The following is a 22,828-nucleotide window of genomic DNA, read 5'->3' on the forward strand; positions in this document are numbered from 1 at the left end:
ACAGATATTTAGCAAGTTATATATTTTGACGAGGGGGCAACTCATAAATTTGAAATAAATTAAGCAGAGGATTAAAAAAAGACTGTTCCAAAGTTAAATTCACCAAATTAGCGAATTCCTTTTTATGTGGCTGATAAGAAAGCTACAACTACTTAGTACTTCACATTTTATGTGAATAATTCAACATTAAGACAATTTACTTATACATTTTGAGGTGCAATTAAGGTAATAAGAAATCCATGACAATTAAATGTACTTTATTTTATTATTAGACGTCTTGATAAGATAACATTGATTTAACAATGCTAAACAAAAACACAACTTAATCTTAAGTTACCGTAAATATTTCAAAAATTTTATGTAGATATATTTGTTACAGTTAGTTTCCAAAGTGTGCTAGTCCCGCTACCATGCAATAGTACATTCTTTGCCGGAATCCCTCTCTAATGCTTTGGAAGACCTGACTGTTTATATTCTCGCATTCCACTTTAATCTGTTGCTTAGATTTTCCGGCTTTGTTTTCTACAACATTTATTTTTAATTGGTTCACAAAGATCCAGGAATTTTAAAATCCAGGTAAAATTCTTGGTCATTCAATATTTCCTCTGATTACCCTGATTTGGAAACTGCTGATCTGCTTATATTTTGATTTTCATAATCTAATTAATTTAAATTAAATCGAAAGATGTGATTGCTTGATTATTCAAGAATTTAAATCAAAAAGCATTGTGTGCTAAGCACAACACAAAATTTCTTAATGGCAGAAAATCATAAACGAGTCAGTTTTGCTGTGAAGAGATAAACGATACAGATTAGCTATTTACAGTTTTAAATAATTCCAATACTGAACCAAGAAAATACGGTGATAGAAAGAACTAAGATACTATAGTGTACATTTAAATGCATTCATATACATTCATACCTTTGAAGATCTAATACTGAGGGTACAAGCAAAGACAGCGACCTAGGTATCCCGCACAGTAGGCATTCAATATTGTATGTTATTAGCATACATAAATGTTATTAGTACACCGAGATAGTTCACAAAGGCCTTGATGAGTGGTTGCCTGTGAATCCGTACACCATCTCAACCGTGTTATGTACAGTTGAGAGATTTGCCCATTCGGAAGTATATCTCGTTGATACCAAAGTAGCTTTCCTAGTACCAGAAGTAGGCGCTTTTTGAATGAACTAGGCTTCTTAAATTAATTATGTTTTCTTGATCGGTACAAGAAGGCAAACTCAACTGTGGAGACGGAAATATCGTTTATTCCAACGAGAAGAGCATGTTTAAAACCTGAAAAAATAATAGCCAATCACAACTTCGCTTCGTTAACTTAATTTTATCTTTTTACAGTAAACACTGGTATAAAATATAATTCATACATGGCTATTTCCGTTTAAAATCATCATAGGACATTTATCATATTACATTATAAATGTTTTTACTAAATTAATCTAAATTATTCGACGTTATTATTTACATCCCGATTATTTCAAGCGTTACATCAGTAATTGGAGATATTCTATTAAATATCATTGAAATTTGCAAATAAATTCTTTTTATTTCATTGGTAATTATAAAAGTTTTATCAATCTCGACTTCAGAGACTAAAAATACTACTCTGTAAAACCTGTAGTCCAATTATTTGAAAATGGATCAGTAGGTGTATCATCTAGTGACCGTCACTTATTACAAGAGTGTTTGGCCATTAAAAACGCCTATGCCTATAATGTCTCAGTTGTCCAGGAGGATATGTCATACGAAGCCGTGGGTTAACGGTTAGTGTAAACTAAATATGAAAATTAACTTAAACATTTGTTTTCAAACTCAAAGTTTGTACGCGTATTTTATACTATTGCAATCACTTTTGCCACCAATTTATTTTAAGAGAATTTTATTTTTCTCACATGCTAGGGATGTAAAAACTAGGAATGAATTGTTGAGGAAAAGGTAAAAATAATGAAATGATTCGTTGTAATACAAGAGATAAAATGTACGCTATACAACTCAAATCTGGAGAACAGTAGACATTTCACCGTATTACATTTCGTAATACAACTTTACTTCCTTTGGAAGATTGCGATCTTAAAACATAATTTAATAAGGATTTTTAACTGCGACCCCCAATATTTTGGATTATATGAACTTCCTACAGGGTTCGTTAGTCTAGTCTAAGTCATAGGGGCTGAAATAAAGTATAGTTGTTTGAAGTAATTATCATATCGTTATCAGATCCTTTTTTAGTAAATATCCCAAACCATCTGCTCGAAAGCCTTTTATATTCTCATTTATATTCCCCTCCTGCTTTCAATAGCGACTAAATTAAAAGAAGAAGATATTACGTAATATGCCATAATGATATCTTTAAGTTAAATTACTTATTATAAATACGATATTATATTTTCTAATTTAACTATTTTAAATTTATAATCTCAACTGCATGTTGTGTTCTTAAGAACCAGTCCAAAGCCAAGAATATAAAGCTCACTCTCGACGATTACCGCAACGGGGCTATAAAATTGTGAAAATGTTCGTCGAACACCCGATTTTATCTTTGCGATGTGTGGCTTGTATTTTGTATCTATTCAACTTTGTCTCCTAGACCAAGATGTTTACCTTATTTGAGCACGTAACCATGGTGCAAATTTAGCATCGAAACTAAGCTGTATTTTTACAAAGCTGAGGGCAATATTTATGTCAATTGCTTTTGTGTATAATTATACGCCTGTCTATCTGGCTGGAGGACATCTGAAGAATTAAAATGAGCTATAGATTAGAAATATTTAGCAAGTAATCTTGTCGAAGCCCATTGCACAACACGTGGTGTGGCGTACTCCTACATTGTAACAAGTAGGTTTTACTGTTTTGTTTACACATTTATTTATTCTGATATATTCTCATTATCATTGTTACAACCCATTATATCAATTGTAAAACATTTTCTAACGCTTAGCCAAATCTCATAGTGTATATGCGTCATTATTAAACTCAGTGATTTTTCATATAGAAAGAAGGTTCATGCAAAATTTCAGGTCTGGTTATCATTTTGTTTTCGAAATATCGTGCGGAAAGACAGACATAAGTAAAATTTTCAGGCCTCACAAGTAATAGTCTAGATACGTTGGTGTGCGGTATTTGCTCAAATCAATCTGACTGAATGGTGTTGTGAAATTCCTATATTCTACGAAACATTCTTTATGTAGAAGTGTTTTGAAAAGTTTAGTGCGGACATTTAAAATACAGTTGAAAGATGTGAAAGCTGGAGAAACAGTCGCAGCAGTAGACTTTCGAAATGATACATTTATTAAGTGATTTATACTTTCTCGTAAATTGTGTTGAGGGTAAATTTCGGTTAACTTTCCTACAGATAACCATGTAATAGTCTCGGCGACGACGACAGAGGAAATTGTCGCGGGGCGTCACGGATAAATCAGTTAACAGTAGCGTGGTGCTGAAAACATTGCGCTTATTGTGTCCAGGGAATCCATCCTGACGAGCGTTACTTCTGAACAATGTTTTCTATTTCTTGAAATCGGAAAAAATAAATTTTATAATGGTATTAAAAAGGGATACTTACATAAACTCAGCATCTATCTATACAAACAGCATACAAACTACTCACGAAAACATTTGTTATTTGTATTATTCTAACTTCAATGGAATTGGAGTAAATTCTAGAGCATGCAGACTAACTGCTATAAAGGTATGTTAAGATCAGTTACTAATTTTCCTAAGAAAAATATGAACACCATCTCTAATATCCTGGGACTGTATATTACAGTTGAAATTACGTATAATAATTATAATAATTGTAATACTCTTAAAATAACTCAGTGTAATACTCGAAGCGTTACAAATATGTTCTCGCTTTGACTATCCACGTCTCATGAATGACGTCTCATGAATGGCTTCACAAATTCCCACGATGAATATATTGTACTGAGTGATAATGTGTGTCGGGAATAAGAACATGAGCGGGTGTGCGGATCATAGACGCATCTATATTTACTGATATAATACTGATAAAAATACCAACTGTATTATTAGAATTATTTACTAAATCACGTATTTCATTACGAAACTCTTATGGCATAAATCTCGACCTTAACACATTCCCTGTGGCTCTACTGAGTAATCTTGAGTATTCTCACGTTACGGTACGCCCTAAGACGTCTACGTGTTAACTTCTGTTGGGGAACATTGAGTCTCTTAGCTGTTTACCACACGTACGCGTGTGATGTTCAAACTTGGTTGGCTCCTTAAAACATTATCTTTACAGTTAATTACAGACGACATTGTTAACTGTTGTGTAACTGTGTTAGTTTTGTTTTATTCGAAACAAACCGACCCATTTACTAACAAATTTTGGAAGAAAGTACTATAATAACCAACACTAGCTAACTTATAATTGTGTTATACTACGTAACGACGTGAACATCTTTACAGACAGACCAGAAAATTATGGGTTTCGTAATTTCTTTCATCATTACCTACAACATTATTCGTTATAGCCAACAGTTGCGCCACAAGTGACTGCACTGTTTCCAGTGATATTACCGAATGTAATTTTTCAAAAATGAAATATAAATTGTTTTTCATGCGATTGTTTTAATACTCGTGGTATGTGAAGCGATTTCTGAGGCTAGGAAAACGGTTAAAACATTGTCTAATTAAATAGATGGTTGGTTAAACAGAATGTTTTTCAACCAATCTTCAACTTCATTTTCAGAAATAATTATAGTGTTTTAAGATATTATATTATTATTTCAATACACATCTCTAAGATTACTTGGTAAAAATAACAACTACGTTATTATTGGACAAAAAAATATTGATCTAATCTCATGACATGGATGGATGAATATTTATTAGCTAATTTTTCAAAAGTACATTTATTCTATTTACGGTTATCCTTAACACAAGATAATATTTAAACTCAAAATATTGAAATAACCACAATTTTGGTGATCGCTGCAATAACGTAGTGCTTGTATCTAAATAGAGAAACTTTCATCGTACGAACACATGCCATAGCTGCTATGTTTGATTCTTTCATTGATTAGTAGGTTGCATTTTTTATTAAAGCAAGAAACTTTGTATTAAAAAAGATTATTTAATCAGCGTTGCTTTTAAAGGCCATTATGCTTATGAAGCCTCTTATAATATGGCGTTCCAGAGTAGAATGAGCCTCTGTCAGATCTTAATACCATAAACCTTACTTTACTAAGCTTAGAATTTATCACTCTACAGTAGATAGCGCTTCAAGTAATTATCGTTAAACTAAAAACCTATAACTATAAGACTTATTAACATGTATAAGTATTTTTGGCTGAATATTGTATTTAATCCAAAATGTTACATAACATATGCATGCAGAAACGTAACTAACCCTACTCATTAACATATACTTATTAAACATTGAGTAGTTTTTACATAGCAAATATTTTGTATCTCAATTTTGCCACTCAAATTAGTAATATCAAGCTATGTGATTCTCCCTTTCTTGAGATACTTCAGAAAAAGTAACAGAGTAGTTGATTTTTGCCAGCAGTAATGAGACCGAGACGCTCTTCTACACTGATTAGAAACAGATATAAACTTATCGAACCCCCCCCCCCACCCATCTCTTAGCGGTGTAATTTTTTGTGTTATATACAACTCTTTTAATTATTGTTATTTTTCATGGTCATTAATTTTATAAGTTTTACACGTTTTACATTTTTATAATATATCGTCCTCAAATTATCAGAATTTATTACCTTCACTATTCACTTATAGAATGTTTTGCTTACTTTTGACTAAAATATTTATAAATTAAAGACGTACTGCAACAGACAAATATTTTATCCATTATTCTAAGCACGTACTACAATACTCCTGTTGAATCTTCTCTTATAAATATATATCATAAATGTTGCATTGACTTGGTGGTCAGAAACTTTAAGAAACACTATTTATATATATTCAAAAAATATGTTTTTTTTATTTAAAATATTTTATTTTAGACTTTTATTTAACTTTTAAATTAATTTTTTAACATTTTTCATAAACATGCACATAAGTACTAAAATACATTGTCAATATTTTTCATCCAAATGCCAATTTTTGTCTTTCATTTATTTTACTATAGATATACGATTAATTTTTGTGAAATTTTGCTTAATTTAGGATTTAGTACATTGTATTTTTAAATATACAGATTCTATTACAGATGTGTTTTATCCTTTTAAATTCATGTACGAATTTTACAAAGAACCATTTATACTTTTTGATTACATAACAAAATGTAGTCTAAATAAACAGATAACTTAGATATGGATGCCTTTATCGCTCTACTGATATATGTGGATGAGCTTTGACAAGAATGAGGATTTTTTTTAAAATAGTCACGATATGCAGAAGGAGATGTTACCTAAACAAATATCTTATTTAGGATCTGATGAAGGCATAAATAGATATGGATGCCTTTATCGCTCTACTGATATATGTGGATGAGCTTTGACAAGAATGAGGATTTTTTTTAAAATAGTCACGATATGCAGAAGGAGATGTTACCTAAACAAATATCTTATTTAGGATCTGATGAAGGCATAAATAGTTCTTGTTATCTCAGCTTCAGGCCTATGACTTATCACACGGAATACATATTAACGTTCGCTGGTATATTAAATCTGTAACTTAGTGTGCAAACTAAACACACTGTCCGATTTAAGATGTCGATTGTTATCTGCAGAAATTTCGTTAATATTTCCTTAATAATATGAAACTTGGAAGATATCACAGGCATAATTCTTGATGAGGGTTTAAAGTTGCAATCTTCTAAGGGGTGTAAAACTGTATTAAGAATTGTAATACAATGCAATGTCTATTGTTCCTCAGATTCGAGTTTTATTACATAGTTTTATTTCTTACACTTCAACGAGACATTTCATCTTCTACCTTATTCACCAACAATGCAGTCCCCATTACTTAGATATCTTTTGTGAAGATATCAATATCTTGCAAGATATTGAAATGCATATATTAGAACAAAAATCTCAATAAATTTCGTGCTGAAAATAAAATAGTCACCTTTAATTACTTTTTAAATTTACTTTAAATGTACTATTTAATAATCTGTTTAATTACTCAATAGTAAGGAAATATTGCCTATTTTTTTTTATTATAAATCATATATTATACTTAATTAATTACATTTTAAGTTGTTACTAAGTTAATTTTTTTATTTATACGTAGAATATTACTTAAATTACGCCTTGCTATTATTAGCTTCAAATTATGAGACATAATTTTACTTATTTCCACTTAGTCCAGGAGTCTAGATCCAATTAGTACTGCATAAGCATATAAACTGAGTCTTTTAATTGATAGAGAAATGTCCTTTGGGAACAAATCGATCGTCAGCCGCTCTAAATTTGATGAAGGTCGAAATGTGACAGTATCAAAAGGGTTTGAAAAATAAAACAATAGGGTAGACTTTAATAAGTGGCCTTCACTCTTTATTCGGTTGTTTTTATCGAATGGTTTGATTTTTTTATCCGAATGAATAATTCGATATAACTATTTATTTAATAAAATATATGATTCCTAGTTATTAGTACAGTCAATTGTCATTTAGACAACAAGTAACTAATTTGTTGAGAATATGTAAATAACAATGAATATATGGAAATTGTGTGATAAAGTTCAAGATATGCATGTAGTTGCTCACTGCTACCCGCGCAATCTATAATTATTGTAACGTATTTCTGATCTGATGTGTAGGTCTAGACCATAGTTAGATTGTTAATTTCGTTTATATTATTAAATTTATGTTAATAAAAATTATAATGCATTATTCTTGCTGTTAATGAACTATAAACATTCTTGATCCATACGATTATTATATAATATCGAATTTGGATAGTATATCGAACAGTTCGATACTAACAATCGAACAACGAGTATAAGCCGCTTATGAAAGACTAATTTATCCCCAAACAATAATTTATGTCTGTATTCATATTTTTTTATTTGACACTTTTACAACCAATCGTTAGAAGTGTAAATAAATGTCAAATTAGCTTTAGTTAACGATATCTAGACCTTAAAATTGGCGACTTTCAACCTCTTTAGAACACTGTAATATATTTTAATAATAATTCTGGTAAATAAATGTACACTAATAAAACGCTGCTAGCTAAGAGTGTTTGTAAAGTGGATGGAATTAATGCTAGTGTTGAATCACATTATTATGTTTTATTTTCAACTCGCCAAACAAAACACAAAGAAGAAGTGTTGGTCTAAACCTCCCTTAAGAAAGCAATCTCAAAACAATAGGATGGATTTGTTAAAATAAACAACTGTTGTAACATGCCATGTACTAGTGCAATGGGCTTATGACTTTAACAAAGGATTTTGAACGAGTTACACGATTACGATTTGTTGTTGTAACGAGTGGTTGTTACGTACCGTACAGTAGTTCCCGGACAGTTATAACAAGCTGCTGAGCCTCGGAGTTGTGTTGGGATTGTTCTAAAGTAACTTAGACATTTTGTTATAGAAAGGAACGAAGCAGTTGTATAATAAGTTTACATTTTATATAAGCAACTTTTTCCAGAATAATAATATCGGGATGTTAGAAACACCTGATACTCAAGGTTAATGTACTTGTGTAATAGAGACGAATATATACAATAAACTTTTAGAAACTAATTTATTCTAAATTGTTCCAAATTAATTATGTGGAATTCTATCAATACTTAAATTTAATACTATTAATTTAACAATACTAATTTAAATTAACTTCCATTACATCAAGTCGAAAGTTATTTGCTTGTATTTGTGTACTATAAAAAGCAATATTATGTTTGTCTTTCCATTACTTAAACATTTACTGACCTGACTGAGGTGAAACTTACTACATTTAAACACAAGAGTATAATTTAGGATTATTCCAGTTTTAAAATTACTGCAGTGCTCTTTCTCAATGTTGTTAATATGTCTCACTTAAATGCAGCGAGGTAACGAAAATAGCAAGAAAGGCTGAATAATATGTTTACATTTGAAGTTCAAAAACTTGAAACCCCATATATTTGACCCACTCTCTGTAAGTGTTGTTGTGTAGGTATGGAACATACTTTTACATAAATAGTGAACTAACAAAAATGATGTAAAAAGGCGAATTTAAATATTTTAATGTACTGTTAGTATTAATTAAATACATATTTAAAACCCATATTAATAGACATACACATTTTTTATTCTTATTTCAAAATCATATAAAGAACATTAGTGACAAAAATAAGGGCATAAAAGTAAAACATTGTTCTTTTATTCAAAACCGACACAACACAATAGTGTCAATTCAAATATATTGGAAATTAATTATAAATAATTTGTATTACAGACACCTTTTGACTAACTGCTGTTTCTACAATTACTTATAAGCCAAACAAATAATAGAGAGCATTCTGCAATGTAACATTCTAACAACAGAAAATTATTTATCTCGTTATTGATGATTACACCATAAAAATATCTATTGAGAACACTGGTTGTATTTTTAGTCGCAACAGGAGTAATAATATCATTGTACTAAATATTTATGCATGTAAGAGGTTAATACCTTTTATGAAAGCATAACTCTTAAATATATTGAATTTTCCTTGCCAGCTAAGTTATTCTCTGGATGTCTTGAATACATATTACATGTTTCAATTGTGTTGTAATTTGTTTCTCAACCTTTTATATAATACGGCATTCCATCTCTAATTACATCGCCTGGTATTTTTACTTTTAATTAAAACATGGTGCTCATTTGAATAGTTTTATTTTTCTTCCATTTATTCCAGATTGTTGTTTGTATTTTACTACTAATTATTCATATCAAATCAAATCATACTTGTATTTGTTTTCTTTTCAAAGCTTAATATTGGTATCTTTTCAAACAAAACACATATAGTAAAACAAAAACATATAGTAAGATTAATTTTGTACAAGTCTAAATTTGAACACACACAACCTTTGTTTGTATCCCTAAGAATATTGCCTCTTAAGTATTTGTTTGTATATAAAGTTCTTAAACTGTTTTATTTAAAAAGTGGGAACATGCCCCAAAACGACAATGCTTATAAACAAAAACTAAGAAATGTTGATACTTTCATAGTACCTAAACCTAGAAATGTCTTTTTTACTAAAACCTACAGTTTTCTTGCGCCTAGAATGTTCAATTTGCTACCTAACAAAATTAAGGTTGCAAAAAACAAGTATTTTTTTCAGTTCAGATTAAAAAATGGCTTATTAAATTAGAAGATATAAGTTTTCTATTTGCAATTCAACAATAGGTTTGTCCTAGTTAATATTTTGGTCACAATTTATTTAATAAAACCAATTTAGCTCAAAGTTTTTTCTTACACACAAATGCAACAGTTTGTTCAAGCTAAAGTTAGTTTAAGTAAAGAACACATATTATTGCCATATCTTTAGTAATTAGAGGCTTTTTTGAAAAACCGACAACATTGTAAACTATTGCTTTCTGAACGCTCAATTTTCAATGTTTAATGTGAGCAGAAGGAACCTCTAATCAGGCTCTGCCTTAGAGGCCCTATATTTTCTTGAGAAAAATTGCAGTGTTTTTAAAAAATACGTATTAGTAGTTTATAAGTATACATTGTTATTAGTGTGTAGTTAAATACTCAAATGTAACTAATTCTTGATCAGTGCTGTATTTTGTATTTGTTGTAAAAATGTGTTCTCAAGAAATAAAATCATTCTTCTTCTTCTTCTTCTTCTTTTTCACTTGGAAACCACAAGTTCAAACTAGCATGTATTTCGAGAAGTAGTTACGTAATTTTTCTAGAGAATCAGCCAACTTTACAAAGATCACTCCACCAAATCAGAACCGATTTAATGTCAGTTCTTATTGAATTTACTTGTGGAGTGTCATCTGAATCTATGACATAAACCGCAAAAATCCGGACGAAATACTTTTTTGTTATGTTTTCTTTGGTTCTCTCCCTCATAAAGCTCCAGTAAAAATGTGATATTTCGTTTCTTAGTTGCAGAACTACTTACCATGTAGTTCTGTTCATTTAGCCAGTTTTACGGAATGTCATAATAACTAATTATGTTATGATAAATTAGTTTGACATTCCAAGAATTGAAATCGACCTCAAGTATATAATTGTCCAAAAGCCAATGAAATTATAGATATTTATCTATACTTAATAAAATTTGATATTTTCAGAAGAAATTAACAAGTTGATATAATGCTGGAGATCCATCTGGTGACCATTCTATTCTGCATGGGCATGGTCAACTCCGCCAACATCCTGATGTTGACTCTCGGCGGTACCAAGAGTCACAAGGTACCGTTCCTCGCCCTCGGCCAGGGTCTGGTCTCCAGAGGTCATCAGGTCACTCTGGTCAGCGCCTTCCCCAAGGACGGTGACTCTCCGGTCGAGGAGGTCTCTCCACTGGGGCTCGTGTTGTACGTGAGAAACTTCACCAACTGGGATCTCCTGGGGCCCAAGCTGCGTGGTGAAGAGGCTGTATCTATCATAGACGTGATAAGGTACAGTTATCAGGTAAAGTGCACAACAGTAACCCCCTTTTTGAATATCTTGATCCTCTTTAAAAAAAAACAAAATCCCTTTTGATTGTAAGCATTTTTATACTTATTTTGGTTTATATAACAACCCAATATGTAACACATACTTAAAACTTGTATTATAATGAAAAGTAAATAATCGTTATAAGGTATAAAGCCACAGTGCTTTCAATTTGTTCTTGAAGTTTACACTAAGAAGAACCTTTAAGGATTAGTATTCGGAGAGATAATGATACTACTCATTATTATACTCTTCGCTATGTTAAATTCATCAAGTCGTGGCAACTACATATTTTCATGGCAAAATTATTCGCCTCGTGTGTGATCGAGGAGGAGAATATGTTTTATCATATATTCTTCACTTGTCCTAGAACACTTAAATCTTGGTGAATACTAAAAATAAAGGTGTCCAGTTTGTATACAATATATCATACACCTCAGAGCAAAATGAAGTTCCCGAAAAATCAATAAACTTGTTGTAAAGAAAACTATCTGTGTGCTCTTGAGATGTAATGAGACGAATTTCCTGTTGAAGTAGTAAAATCAGCCGTTTACTTATTCATTCGTAGCTCAATTTTTGAATTGAAAGATAACGTGCCAGCAACTTTTGGACTCCAGAAACCAAATTTGTATGTCAACAAATTAAACATATTTTGTTAACTTGCTTATCTACATAAACTAATAAAAAGAGAGTGATATCTAGGCAAGGAAATTTTAGTTAGTTGGTTATTGTTGGAATACATATCGAGTTTGGTACCCTTCAATAAGTCATTGAAGAAAGATAAGTGATTTTTTATGAAAAATCTAACCTAAATAACAAAGTTAGTATTGATAGTCGATCCAATTATAGTTGAATATAGATTACATAAACAGACTTGAACATTAATGTAATTCATTTTTATTGGCTTTGTGTAAAACAGTAATTAAATAAGAAAGAATAAATGTTACAAATTTCATTCTCTTTTTTACGCTCAAAAGTACAGACATTTTCATTTTTGGGAGAAAACGTAATTTTTCTGTTCAAACACACATTTAAATTTTAAATCGTGTTGTGATATTCTACTTTGCTTGAATACTATTTAGATGGTTAAATATTAGTTTATGTACAATAAAAAGGTGCTGTAGAAATTACTAGAAACCTTTGTTTATTAATTTTTTTAAATTTTGGTCCCAATGATAGTCTGTCTAAGGGGAAAAGAGAGATAATAGTAATGGGTTAGTAGGAGAGTCTGCAAACGAATTTTTATGTTAAAAAATTAGTGACGTTACAAATACAAAGGAACAGTCATTGACCTTTTTGAGTCCTTACAGAAAAACATATGAAACAAAGGAATAATTTAAACGACAACGAGGATGATAACTAAAGCTCAGATAAATAAGGACATAGTTTAAATTATGTCAAGCAACATTCATGTGAATTGTCATGAGAAATTTTTATTTTTTTTAATAAATAAATATCTTTATTCTCCTCATGAAGTCATACTTTACAAAACATATTTAGCATTTTTAAATCTCAATACAATGGAATAATAAAATTATACATATTCTAAGACCCAGGCTGACCTCAAAAGGAAAATAATAGGGCCCCTAAGGCTTACTAATTAGCCCATCTAGGGGTTCCATCATAATAACTATAACTATTAAAAATCAATGAGTTCAGGAGCATTAGTTTATAATTTATTAACAACTCTACTGTGATATAACAAACAAAAACTAAAAACAAAAAATGTGCTTCTATGCCAAAACCTTATACATTTCAATGTACTAATCTACCATCTGAAGTAATTAATTAGCCTAAAAACAAAACAAAGCATTATACCTTTTTGCATTTACTAAAAATAGAACTAATTACAATAATCAAGTACAACATACAAAAAACAAAATACTTTCTCTTCTTAACAAAATGCTTAATCAATCATATTTTACACGCACACACACACACTCGCACACACACACACACTTATACAGATTACATACCTATACAAACATACCGCATACATACATAGGTACACATGAAACCTGTATGAATGCCTACCATTGTTACCTAACAATGTCTCCTTAAAAAAAAACCTATTTTGTCAATTTATTCATGTAATCATGTAATGTCATCGCACAACACACAATAATAGTCTCAGGATTCTCCTGAGTTAGCAACCACACCCTGACTAGTTTAACAAATAATCTATAGTTTGTTTGTAATTTAATATCATCACTCAGTTTATTAAATAGCCATGGTGCTAAGAAGTTAAATGTTTTAGTATATAAAAGTTAAATTAGGTTTCGGAACAAAAATATTAAAAAGTGCTTCTTGTATTCATTGTATGCAAAATTTCATTATTATTAAATTTTTTATTATTAAATACGAATTTCATGGTTTTAAATATGAAAAGAGTTCTCAATGGTAATATTCTTAGCTGGATAAAACATGGAAAAGACGAATCAAGTCTACTTTTCTTCAGAATTAATTCTTACAAACACTTTCTGCAAAGTAACAAGTGGTTTCAAATTTGTAATATAGGTTCCTCCCCAACATGTAATACCATACTCTAATCTACTATTAACTAGAGCAAAGTAAAGAGTTCTTAGAATACTCTGGGGACACATGTCGCGGACAAAATAGAACAGACGTATACTTTGTAGAATTTTATTTTTCAATTTTGTAAGATGTAACTTTCCAATTTAAATCTTGGGACCAATAAAACTCCTAAATATTTTGTACTGGTACCTTTTTTGAACTTTTAGCACAATTATCACATACAATTCCACTTTCTATTCAGACTTGACATTTATAAACTAAGTCATTTTGTACATTAAAATGTTGTCTCAAAGAAAAATTAATATAGGTAGTCTTTTTCAGTACTCAAGACCAATTTATTCTTTCTAAACCACCAGTTAAGAGCATTTAAATCCATTCTCATATTGCAAGTTATACGTTCCCTTGTCTTATCCTTATAGCAGAGAGCAGTATCATCTCTGCAAAAGCTGTTAATTCCCCCTTGAATTTTCCATTACACAAATCATTAATAAAAATTATAAACAAGATTGCACCCAATACAGAACCTTGTGGCACTCCACAAATAACTTCCCCTCTTTCGCTAAAACTATTTTCCACTTTGACACATTGCTGTCGTTTGCTTAAATAACTACTAAACCACTTTTGAGCTGTACCTCTAAATCCACAGTTACCCAATTTTTCTAGCAAAATCTCATGATCTACGGTGTCAAATGCCTTCTTAATATCAATAAACAGTCCAGTTACAAATTTCCCATCGTTTTATCCCCGCATTAATCTTCTCCATACAGCTGCACAAGGCTAACTCAGTACTTAGTCCTGCCCTAAACCCGTACTGATTCTTTGAAAAAAAAAATTATTTTTATTTAAGAAAAGCAACATTTTTTCTTTCATAATCTTTTCAAAAACCTTAGAAAAGGTTGAAACTAAAAGATATGGGTCTAAAATTAGAGCATACATTAGACGGACCCGCTTTGTAAATAGGTATGACAACTGCATGTTTCAACTTTTGGGAGAAAACCCCTGTTTCGAAACTTAAATTCACAATGAAAGTTAAAAATGTCCAATATTGCTGGATATATTATTTTTATCATGTTAGAATGGACACCATCTAATCCTGGTGATTTACCGTTTTTTTAAGGTTTTAATAACCCTCTCTACATCTGAACTTAAAACTGGCTCCATAAAAAAACTAGTTCACTTCATAATGTGCCGGAAAACTATTGGAATAGGTCATACTTTGAAAATTTTCACTTAGCGTATAGCTTCCCACAACTTCTTGAACAACACCAAGAAAATACCTATTAAACTCTTCAGCTATATCCTTACAATTATCATTAATTTGTCCATTAATATTTAAAGATATCTTATTACTAGAATTTACTCTGACATGTTATTCTGTTTATAGTGTTCCATATGGCCTTAGCATTACCTACATTTTTTTTCAAACTCATTTGCATAATACGATAGCTTTGCAAGTCTTATATCTTTCCTTAGCTTGTTTCTATAATTTAAATAAATATTTCCTAAATTTAATCCTCCTAAAGGTCTATTTTATATTTTATTATATAAATAATTTCTTTTCTCAATCCTTCTGCATATATTAGTTGAGATCCATGGTTTAAGTTTTTTATCAAAGCTGTATTTACATTCAGATTCTACCGTACAAGCAGATATACAAGTGTTAAGCTGTGTTTCAAACAGATCAAATATGCATAAGATGCATCAGTCTGTGATCTAACGATTGACCAGTCTACAGTACGAAGTATACTTATCAGTTTATCATAACTGACCCTACGCCGCATGACGCGGGGCGCGGGCGGGGGAGGACCGAGGCGGGGCAGTCAGCTGTTAGACCGGCCCGGCCTACCACCCTCCCCTCACACCCGCACACCCCAGCCGCAGTACCGTCATGTAATGGTCCGTTACCTGAGTCTGCAGAACCTGTGCTTCAAACTCAATCTCACGTTTGCTTACTAATCTAATAAACACATGATCAATACATGTCTGTGACATATTGGTTTACCCGGGTCGGCTCATTTATCAATGATTCAAAGCCAAAACTGGCCATTAATATTTTATAATTGTCTATATCGTTACTCTCTAAAGAAAGCAAATCCAAATTAATATCTCCCAAAAAATATTTAAATTCTTAAAGTGTTTGTCAAATTTATTTTTCACTAAATACATACGTAACTCATCCAAAAAGTAATGCGCTGTAAATTGCAGCAATCTATAGATTGCCAAAATATGAAATTCCCTACCTAAATACATAAAACTAATTTTGATCATGTCAGCTGATAATAATTTTGGTATTCCCTGTTCTAATACATTAATATCACTTTTTACGTAAATAGCTACTCCACCAGAACGACTATTATCGTTGGCATTTATTATCAAATCATAATAAGGAATGTTATAATAATTTGTCTCATAAGAGTTAATCCATATTTTCAGTAAAGATTAATATTATCCGGGTACCTATCCCAGGTTGTAATTTCGGCTAGAAAAGCGTCAAAATTTTGATCTCATACTGCGGAGATTTTTGCTGTACAATATTTAAAGTAATATTGGATTCGTCAAAATTCGACATTAAATTCAGATTAAATCGACATGAAATTAGATTAGATTGAAATTAAATTAGATTACATCAACATTAAATTAGATTAGATCGACATTTAATTAGATTAACTACATCAAATCAGAATAGATCGACATTATCATTAGATTAAATCGATTGTAATTAAATTGAACAATACAGCAAAAAATGTTTTCATTTTAATTACATTATTTAAGCTACAACCCATTGAGGTCAGCCTGGGTTCTTATCTCTACTACTGGTGCTTTTTCTTCCTCCCTCAGCAAGATGTTGCCGTTCCGCAGCCAGATGTACTTGTATCCCCGTTCCTTCCTCAGCTGCCGTGCCTGGGCGAGCAGCCTCCTCCGCGCCGGTGACAGGGATTCATTCAAGTAGATAGGGATGTCCGTGGTCAGACCAAGGTGTCGCGTGGAAAAGTCCATTTTCTTTTCTCGCCTCTTCTTCATCAGTTCCTCCTTATAAGTCCGCCGCACGAATTTCACAACAATCCCTCTAGCCTGGGTTTTCTCTCCGAGGTTTTCTTGCCGATACGATGACAGGCGTTCAATCATTGCTGTCGGTGATGTTTACGTCTAGGGCTTTTCCTACCTTCTTAACAAGCTCTGAAACTTGTTCTTTTCTTTTTCTTCCGGTATTCCTGAATTTTCCACACAGTTCTTTCTAGATTAATTTTCACCAAGTCTTCAATTCTTGACTCAAGTAAAAAAACATGTTTTTTTCAGAGCTACATTTTCGCTTTTAAGCTGTTCAATTTCTCTTAGGTAGTGTTCAATTTATCCTCATGCCATCTCGTAAACGTTACAGTATTTCTTCCACCTTGCTGTATAAACATTTCATAAGATCTATTGAAATCGGCCGTGTTGGTTTTCTGCTCTTCACGCATCTCTTTCAGGGTGTTCATGATGGTCTCCAAGGTCAAACCTTCTGCCGCGTACTCCAACCTCATGCTCTTTCTCCTCGTCTTGTTGCAGGGATCACACCTCCATCCCGTACCTTGCTCGTTCAGGTAGTCCACATCCGGTTGTCCTATATTTACACATTTGCCGTGATGATACTCTTGAGAACAATCAATGCACTGCACTTTAAAACTGATTTTTCTTAATTATTACTAAACATATTTTGCAATTAGCCATTACTAAAATTAATTAAAAATTAAAATCAGACTATTAATCACTTTTATACAGGCAAAAGCACGCACGCCACTATTATAGCACAGCTACGCTGATAAGATAAGCTCCGCACTGATAAAAACGTCTGCTCCGCTTGAACTCTGACTCATCACTGATGGGTTTGGTCGGGATTGCTCTAACAAATTTATTATTTAAACAGCGCCCAACACAGCTGCTAGTTTTAAATGTACGTTCAATTACTGATTTGTCTCAATATTTTGGAATTAACAAATATCATTAGTTCTTACCATAAAGAAATATAGATAATTTGATTTCATTGATCTGTTTTTCAGACAAAATCTAAATCAAACAGACGATAGTAACCATACCACGTCATAAAGGGAGAACAAATGGTGGTCAGTAGCGAAATTGCAGCACCGACTATTTTGGTCCTGTCTACTCTAGTACATAAATCCTTGTTTAATTTCAATTTTTGTAGGTATGCGACGCTTTCTACTCAACTCCAGAGGCCAGGCTTCTTCTGTCGCGCAAGACAGACCTGCTGGTGCTGGATGGTGCCTACCCAGAGTGTTTGCTGGGTTTAGCACACCACTTCGGCGTTCCTTTTATCTACCTCAACACCGTGGCCTTCTACACCACACATCTGTCTCTCGCGGGAAACCCCACCATGTTCTCGGTCACCCCTTATATGGACTACCCGCACTCTGACCGCATGGACTTTTGGGAACGGTCCAAGAACGGTCTCTTCCACCTCTTGAGCCGGGGAATGCTTGTATTCGCCACCAAGTTCTTCGTGGAGCCGGTGATCAGGCAACACCTCGGAGGTGGCGCTCCTCCTGTACACTCCATAGGCAGAAATGTTAGCCTCATCCTGCAACATGGACACCATTCTGTAACCTACCCCCGCCCGCTCTTGCCAGGGGTAGTGGAAGTTGCTTGTTTACACTGTAGACCAGCCAGGCCTCTCACAGAGGTAATATAGATTTCACGCTTTTCTCATATTTTTAAACGTACAGTTTTAATAAAAAGGGAATAATGAGTACCATAATAAGAACTAATGTCATGATTATATTAAAACGTGCCATATTTTCGGTAAATAGTTTTCAACCTCATAATATATTATATTCAATCCCTGGTAAAAAGCACCTTTTTGGTTGTAGCCCCTTAGAAATGTTGAAGTAAAAAGCTGATAGTTGCCTGAAGAAAAAATTCAATAAAATGTGAATTGAAAACGATTTTAGTAATTATTTATATTAAATTTTATTCTTATACTTCAGATATTTTTGGTATTAAAATACATCTTTGAGGAAAATAATTATGATTGTATATTTACAACCAAATAACTAGTAATGAGGCAGGTAAGATATAAAAGGCAGGAGAAAGAAATTATAAGATAAACAAAGATGCACGCAATATTGATACCGTTTATAGCTCACACTACAACTTCACGTGGGAAAGGATAATGAGTTATCTATCTAACTCGCGTAGATCCTAAAGCTGTCCGGTAATTGTTTTATACACTCCTGAAGTTCCTAATAATGTCCATAAACTTCATAGATCGGATTCACCTGAACTGTCGAGATGTTTGCGCTTGGCAGGCTATTAGACGATAGACGAGAGGAGAAAGACGAACGGATAGTTTGTAAAACACCGCTAGGTGCACAAAAAATTCCCACTTTTCTAAATTTGAGGTCCTCAAAAGTACACATCTACATAATTTAAGTTAGCAAATCACAAGGAACGACCAAATAATGTTCGTAACATGTGTACAGTTGTGATTCGAGGGCATTGGGGTATTAAATTAAACTCAGAGACAAATTCAATTTTCATTTAGAAAATTGAATTTGGGAACACAGGTTCCAAGAACTACTTCTTGGAAATTATTGGTACATAAATTACGTTTATACATGAATATTATAAGATTGCACTGATTGTAAATTTCAGTGGCTGGACCGCCCGAGTATGTAGTAGTGTCCTGCTGTCAAATATAGCAAGGATACTATTCATTAATTACTTTTGCTGTATCCTGCTTGTGACATCACATCGACTAATACACGATACGAGCTAATATGTCTAATTAAGATCCGCTGTTTGTTATGAAAACTGTTTAAGTCATAGAAGCAAAGAATTTATCACTCTACGATATAATTTTTACTAGGCTATAGAAGTTTTACTTTATTACGGCAAGGTGAAAGGATTTACGAGCATTTCTTAGTTCTTTGTTTAAGGTTCACTATTGACTATGTATGATTTAAAACTTTCCAATATCTAACTTACAAACATGCTGAACGTAAAACAAAATAAAGTATATATATAGGTATAAAATCATATACCTATATATCGAAAACGGTCATCATAAGCACAAAACGTAAACGTACTCACAAGCTTGACGCAACGGAGAAGGTTAGATGCTTTCAACACGCATATATTTCCTGCTCCATAAATAATAATAATAATAATAATAATAACTTGTGCAAATTACGCCTGTTTTGTACATTGATTTATTGTGTGGTTACATTAACCGCTCTGAATACATCGGTGTAATATTATATTCTTTTTACTTACAAATTGTGTACTTTTGTGTGAACTTTTTCAAGATTTTCGCTAAAATTTGTTTGATTTTAAGTGATTATATAAGGATTTAAACTTAAGATTTTTTATACAAGAATAAGAGAAAATATTTCTATAATCGAAATGTCATGTTCTGTGTTTTGTACCAAACAACGGACGACAAATAACAGAAACATTATTATCTATTTCTCAATTCTTACATAGCTATTCTTCTAAAACACTTAATAAAAACCAACGCCTTATAAGTTACATTAAAAAGATTACATAGAATAGAAATGATAGCATTTGTCAGTAAACTTTAGAAGGGTAACATAAATTACTATAAACTGTTTTAAATTTGTAGGATTTAGAGAAGTTCGTAACTAGTGGAAAAAAGAAAGGATTTGTATACGTCAGTTTTGGCACTTCAATTAAAACTACTCAGATGCCAGAGATAATGCGAGTGTTGATGGTGAAAGCCTTCAGTGAGCTACCGTACCAGGTGTTGTGGAAGTACGAAGACGAAGGCGACTCTATGCCGGACTTGCCGGACAACGTGCGCCTAAGTCGGTGGCTGCCTCAGCAAGACTTGCTTGGTAAGTTTTATTTTTTTAGGAGAGGCCAATTCACTTTTAGCCAATTTTGCCCGCTCTCACGGGCCACTGTCCTGTGCGAAGAGCTTATCAAACAGAGTAAGGAGAAGAATCGACACAGTACAAGGTCGATGGTACTGATAACAATTGCAACAATCACATATATTATTTGAAGCTGCGCTATCTGTAACTCTGATCCAAAGTCCGACGCTTTAAACATTGAGGCTTTCCACAATTCCACGACTTGGCTAAATTTCTAAGTATGGTAAGCAAGACCACTTAGAAAATTGATATGCATTGAATAATTCGGCCTTTTCGGATAAGTTAATTCACGTCCTGGATTCTATTTACTATTCTACTTAATTCCTTTTTCCGATAAAATATTGCAATAATCTTGAAACAAGTCAAGTATGTTATTTTTATTTTTTCGTTTTTTTGTTATATCTTAGATCCTCAAAAACAAAACAAAACATGAACTAAATATTTTTAGATAATACTTAGTTTTGGCTTATATTCAATGAAAAAAAACATGCGTTTTTCGTAAATAAAACACAAAACTTTCAAATTGATATTCCATATGGAACAAGCAATAACAACTCTTGATTCTTATGATTATGATCTTGGAGCTAATGACACAATAAAATCCTATTGATATTCAATGTTTTCAGATTTTAAATGCAACACTTATTATACATTTTTATACATATGTTGTTTTATTTTTTGTAGTTGTTTTTAAGTATAGTATCATGAAAATGCAAGGGATTTTTAAGTATGTATTCGAGAATGTGTAATAAAAATTTCACTCTCCTGTATTTTATAGTTCTTGAGAAATATCACTTCTTATATCAGAAAACATAAAAAACAAACTTTCGGATAGTTGCTTGGTTGGTGTTAGTTACATTATGACTTTTAATCATGTCTTATCATTCAACTTATTATGATATTCTTATACAGTGAGTAAGTTTTAAAATACTTATTTAACAAATACTTAATAAACATGTATTATTTTAAAAAACCGCTATGAGTAACACACTAATATACAAATTAGCAGACACTTTCTTTTGATTTGGCTCCATAAAATTACAGCTGTTTTAGTTGCCATACATACGGCCTTAAGAATATTTTTTTTTTCTTTTTGAATTAAATGAAGAACAATAATCTGCAATAAAAAATTCGAGTTTCTGCCTATTTCTAGCAATTTTAGGTGCAAATTTCCCATAAATTTTAAGAGGCTCTTTCAAATTGTAATATGTGTTTGCTGCTGTTAATTTTTTACGGAACTCGTAATATTCAGGAATATTTGCAACTGTAGAGGTCGTTTAATGGTTCTGGTAGTGTCTCAAACTTGTGTAGTTGCACTTTACCTGATAAACACAAACATGCCGGCTGATTCATGCTTAAATTTGAGCGCATATCAGTAGGGACATTCTTTTTTCCTACCAGCACTTCCGGATGAGTGAAGTATTCAACAGTTGACTCGTATTCGCTTTCGTATTCGAAATATATATATATATATAAATAATGTGAACTTTTTCACGCATCGAATTGTTATTCATTACATATGCAAATGAAATGTCTACGTAATGCGACACTTTAAGGCAATGATCAACTTCAAATTATTAGATTATTTCTCATACAAAAATAATACAGTCTAATCGCTATTGAAAGTAGAGACGAGGAGTAGGATGGTAAACATTTTGGTTCGTAGTAATTCTGTCATGCCAAATCAAAATAATAGGAAAAGTTTTTGACTATAGCACAACCTAATGAAATATATTTTACGGCCTACTCTCATACCTACCAAATATATATATATATATATATATATATATATATATATATATATATAT

General features: G+C 31.9%; 1 protein-coding gene across 1 annotated transcript in view; it reads left to right on the forward strand.

Moving 5' to 3' along the window:
- Positions 1 to 22,828, forward strand: part of LOC124357714 (UDP-glucosyltransferase 2-like) — a 43,516-nt gene that overhangs the window by 15,947 nt on the left and 4,741 nt on the right. The window contains exons 2-4 of the mRNA XM_046809723.1: positions 11,232 to 11,571; positions 18,314 to 18,808; positions 20,750 to 20,981. Of these exons, the coding sequence (XP_046665679.1) occupies positions 11,254 to 11,571; positions 18,314 to 18,808; positions 20,750 to 20,981 (1,045 nt within the window). The 5' untranslated portion in view covers positions 11,232 to 11,253. The remainder of the gene's footprint in view (positions 1 to 11,231; positions 11,572 to 18,313; positions 18,809 to 20,749; positions 20,982 to 22,828) is intronic.

This window comes from Homalodisca vitripennis, chromosome 3 (genome assembly GCF_021130785.1).
Source record: "Homalodisca vitripennis isolate AUS2020 chromosome 3, UT_GWSS_2.1, whole genome shotgun sequence".
In the NCBI taxonomy this organism is placed as follows: domain Eukaryota; kingdom Metazoa; phylum Arthropoda; class Insecta; order Hemiptera; family Cicadellidae; genus Homalodisca; species Homalodisca vitripennis.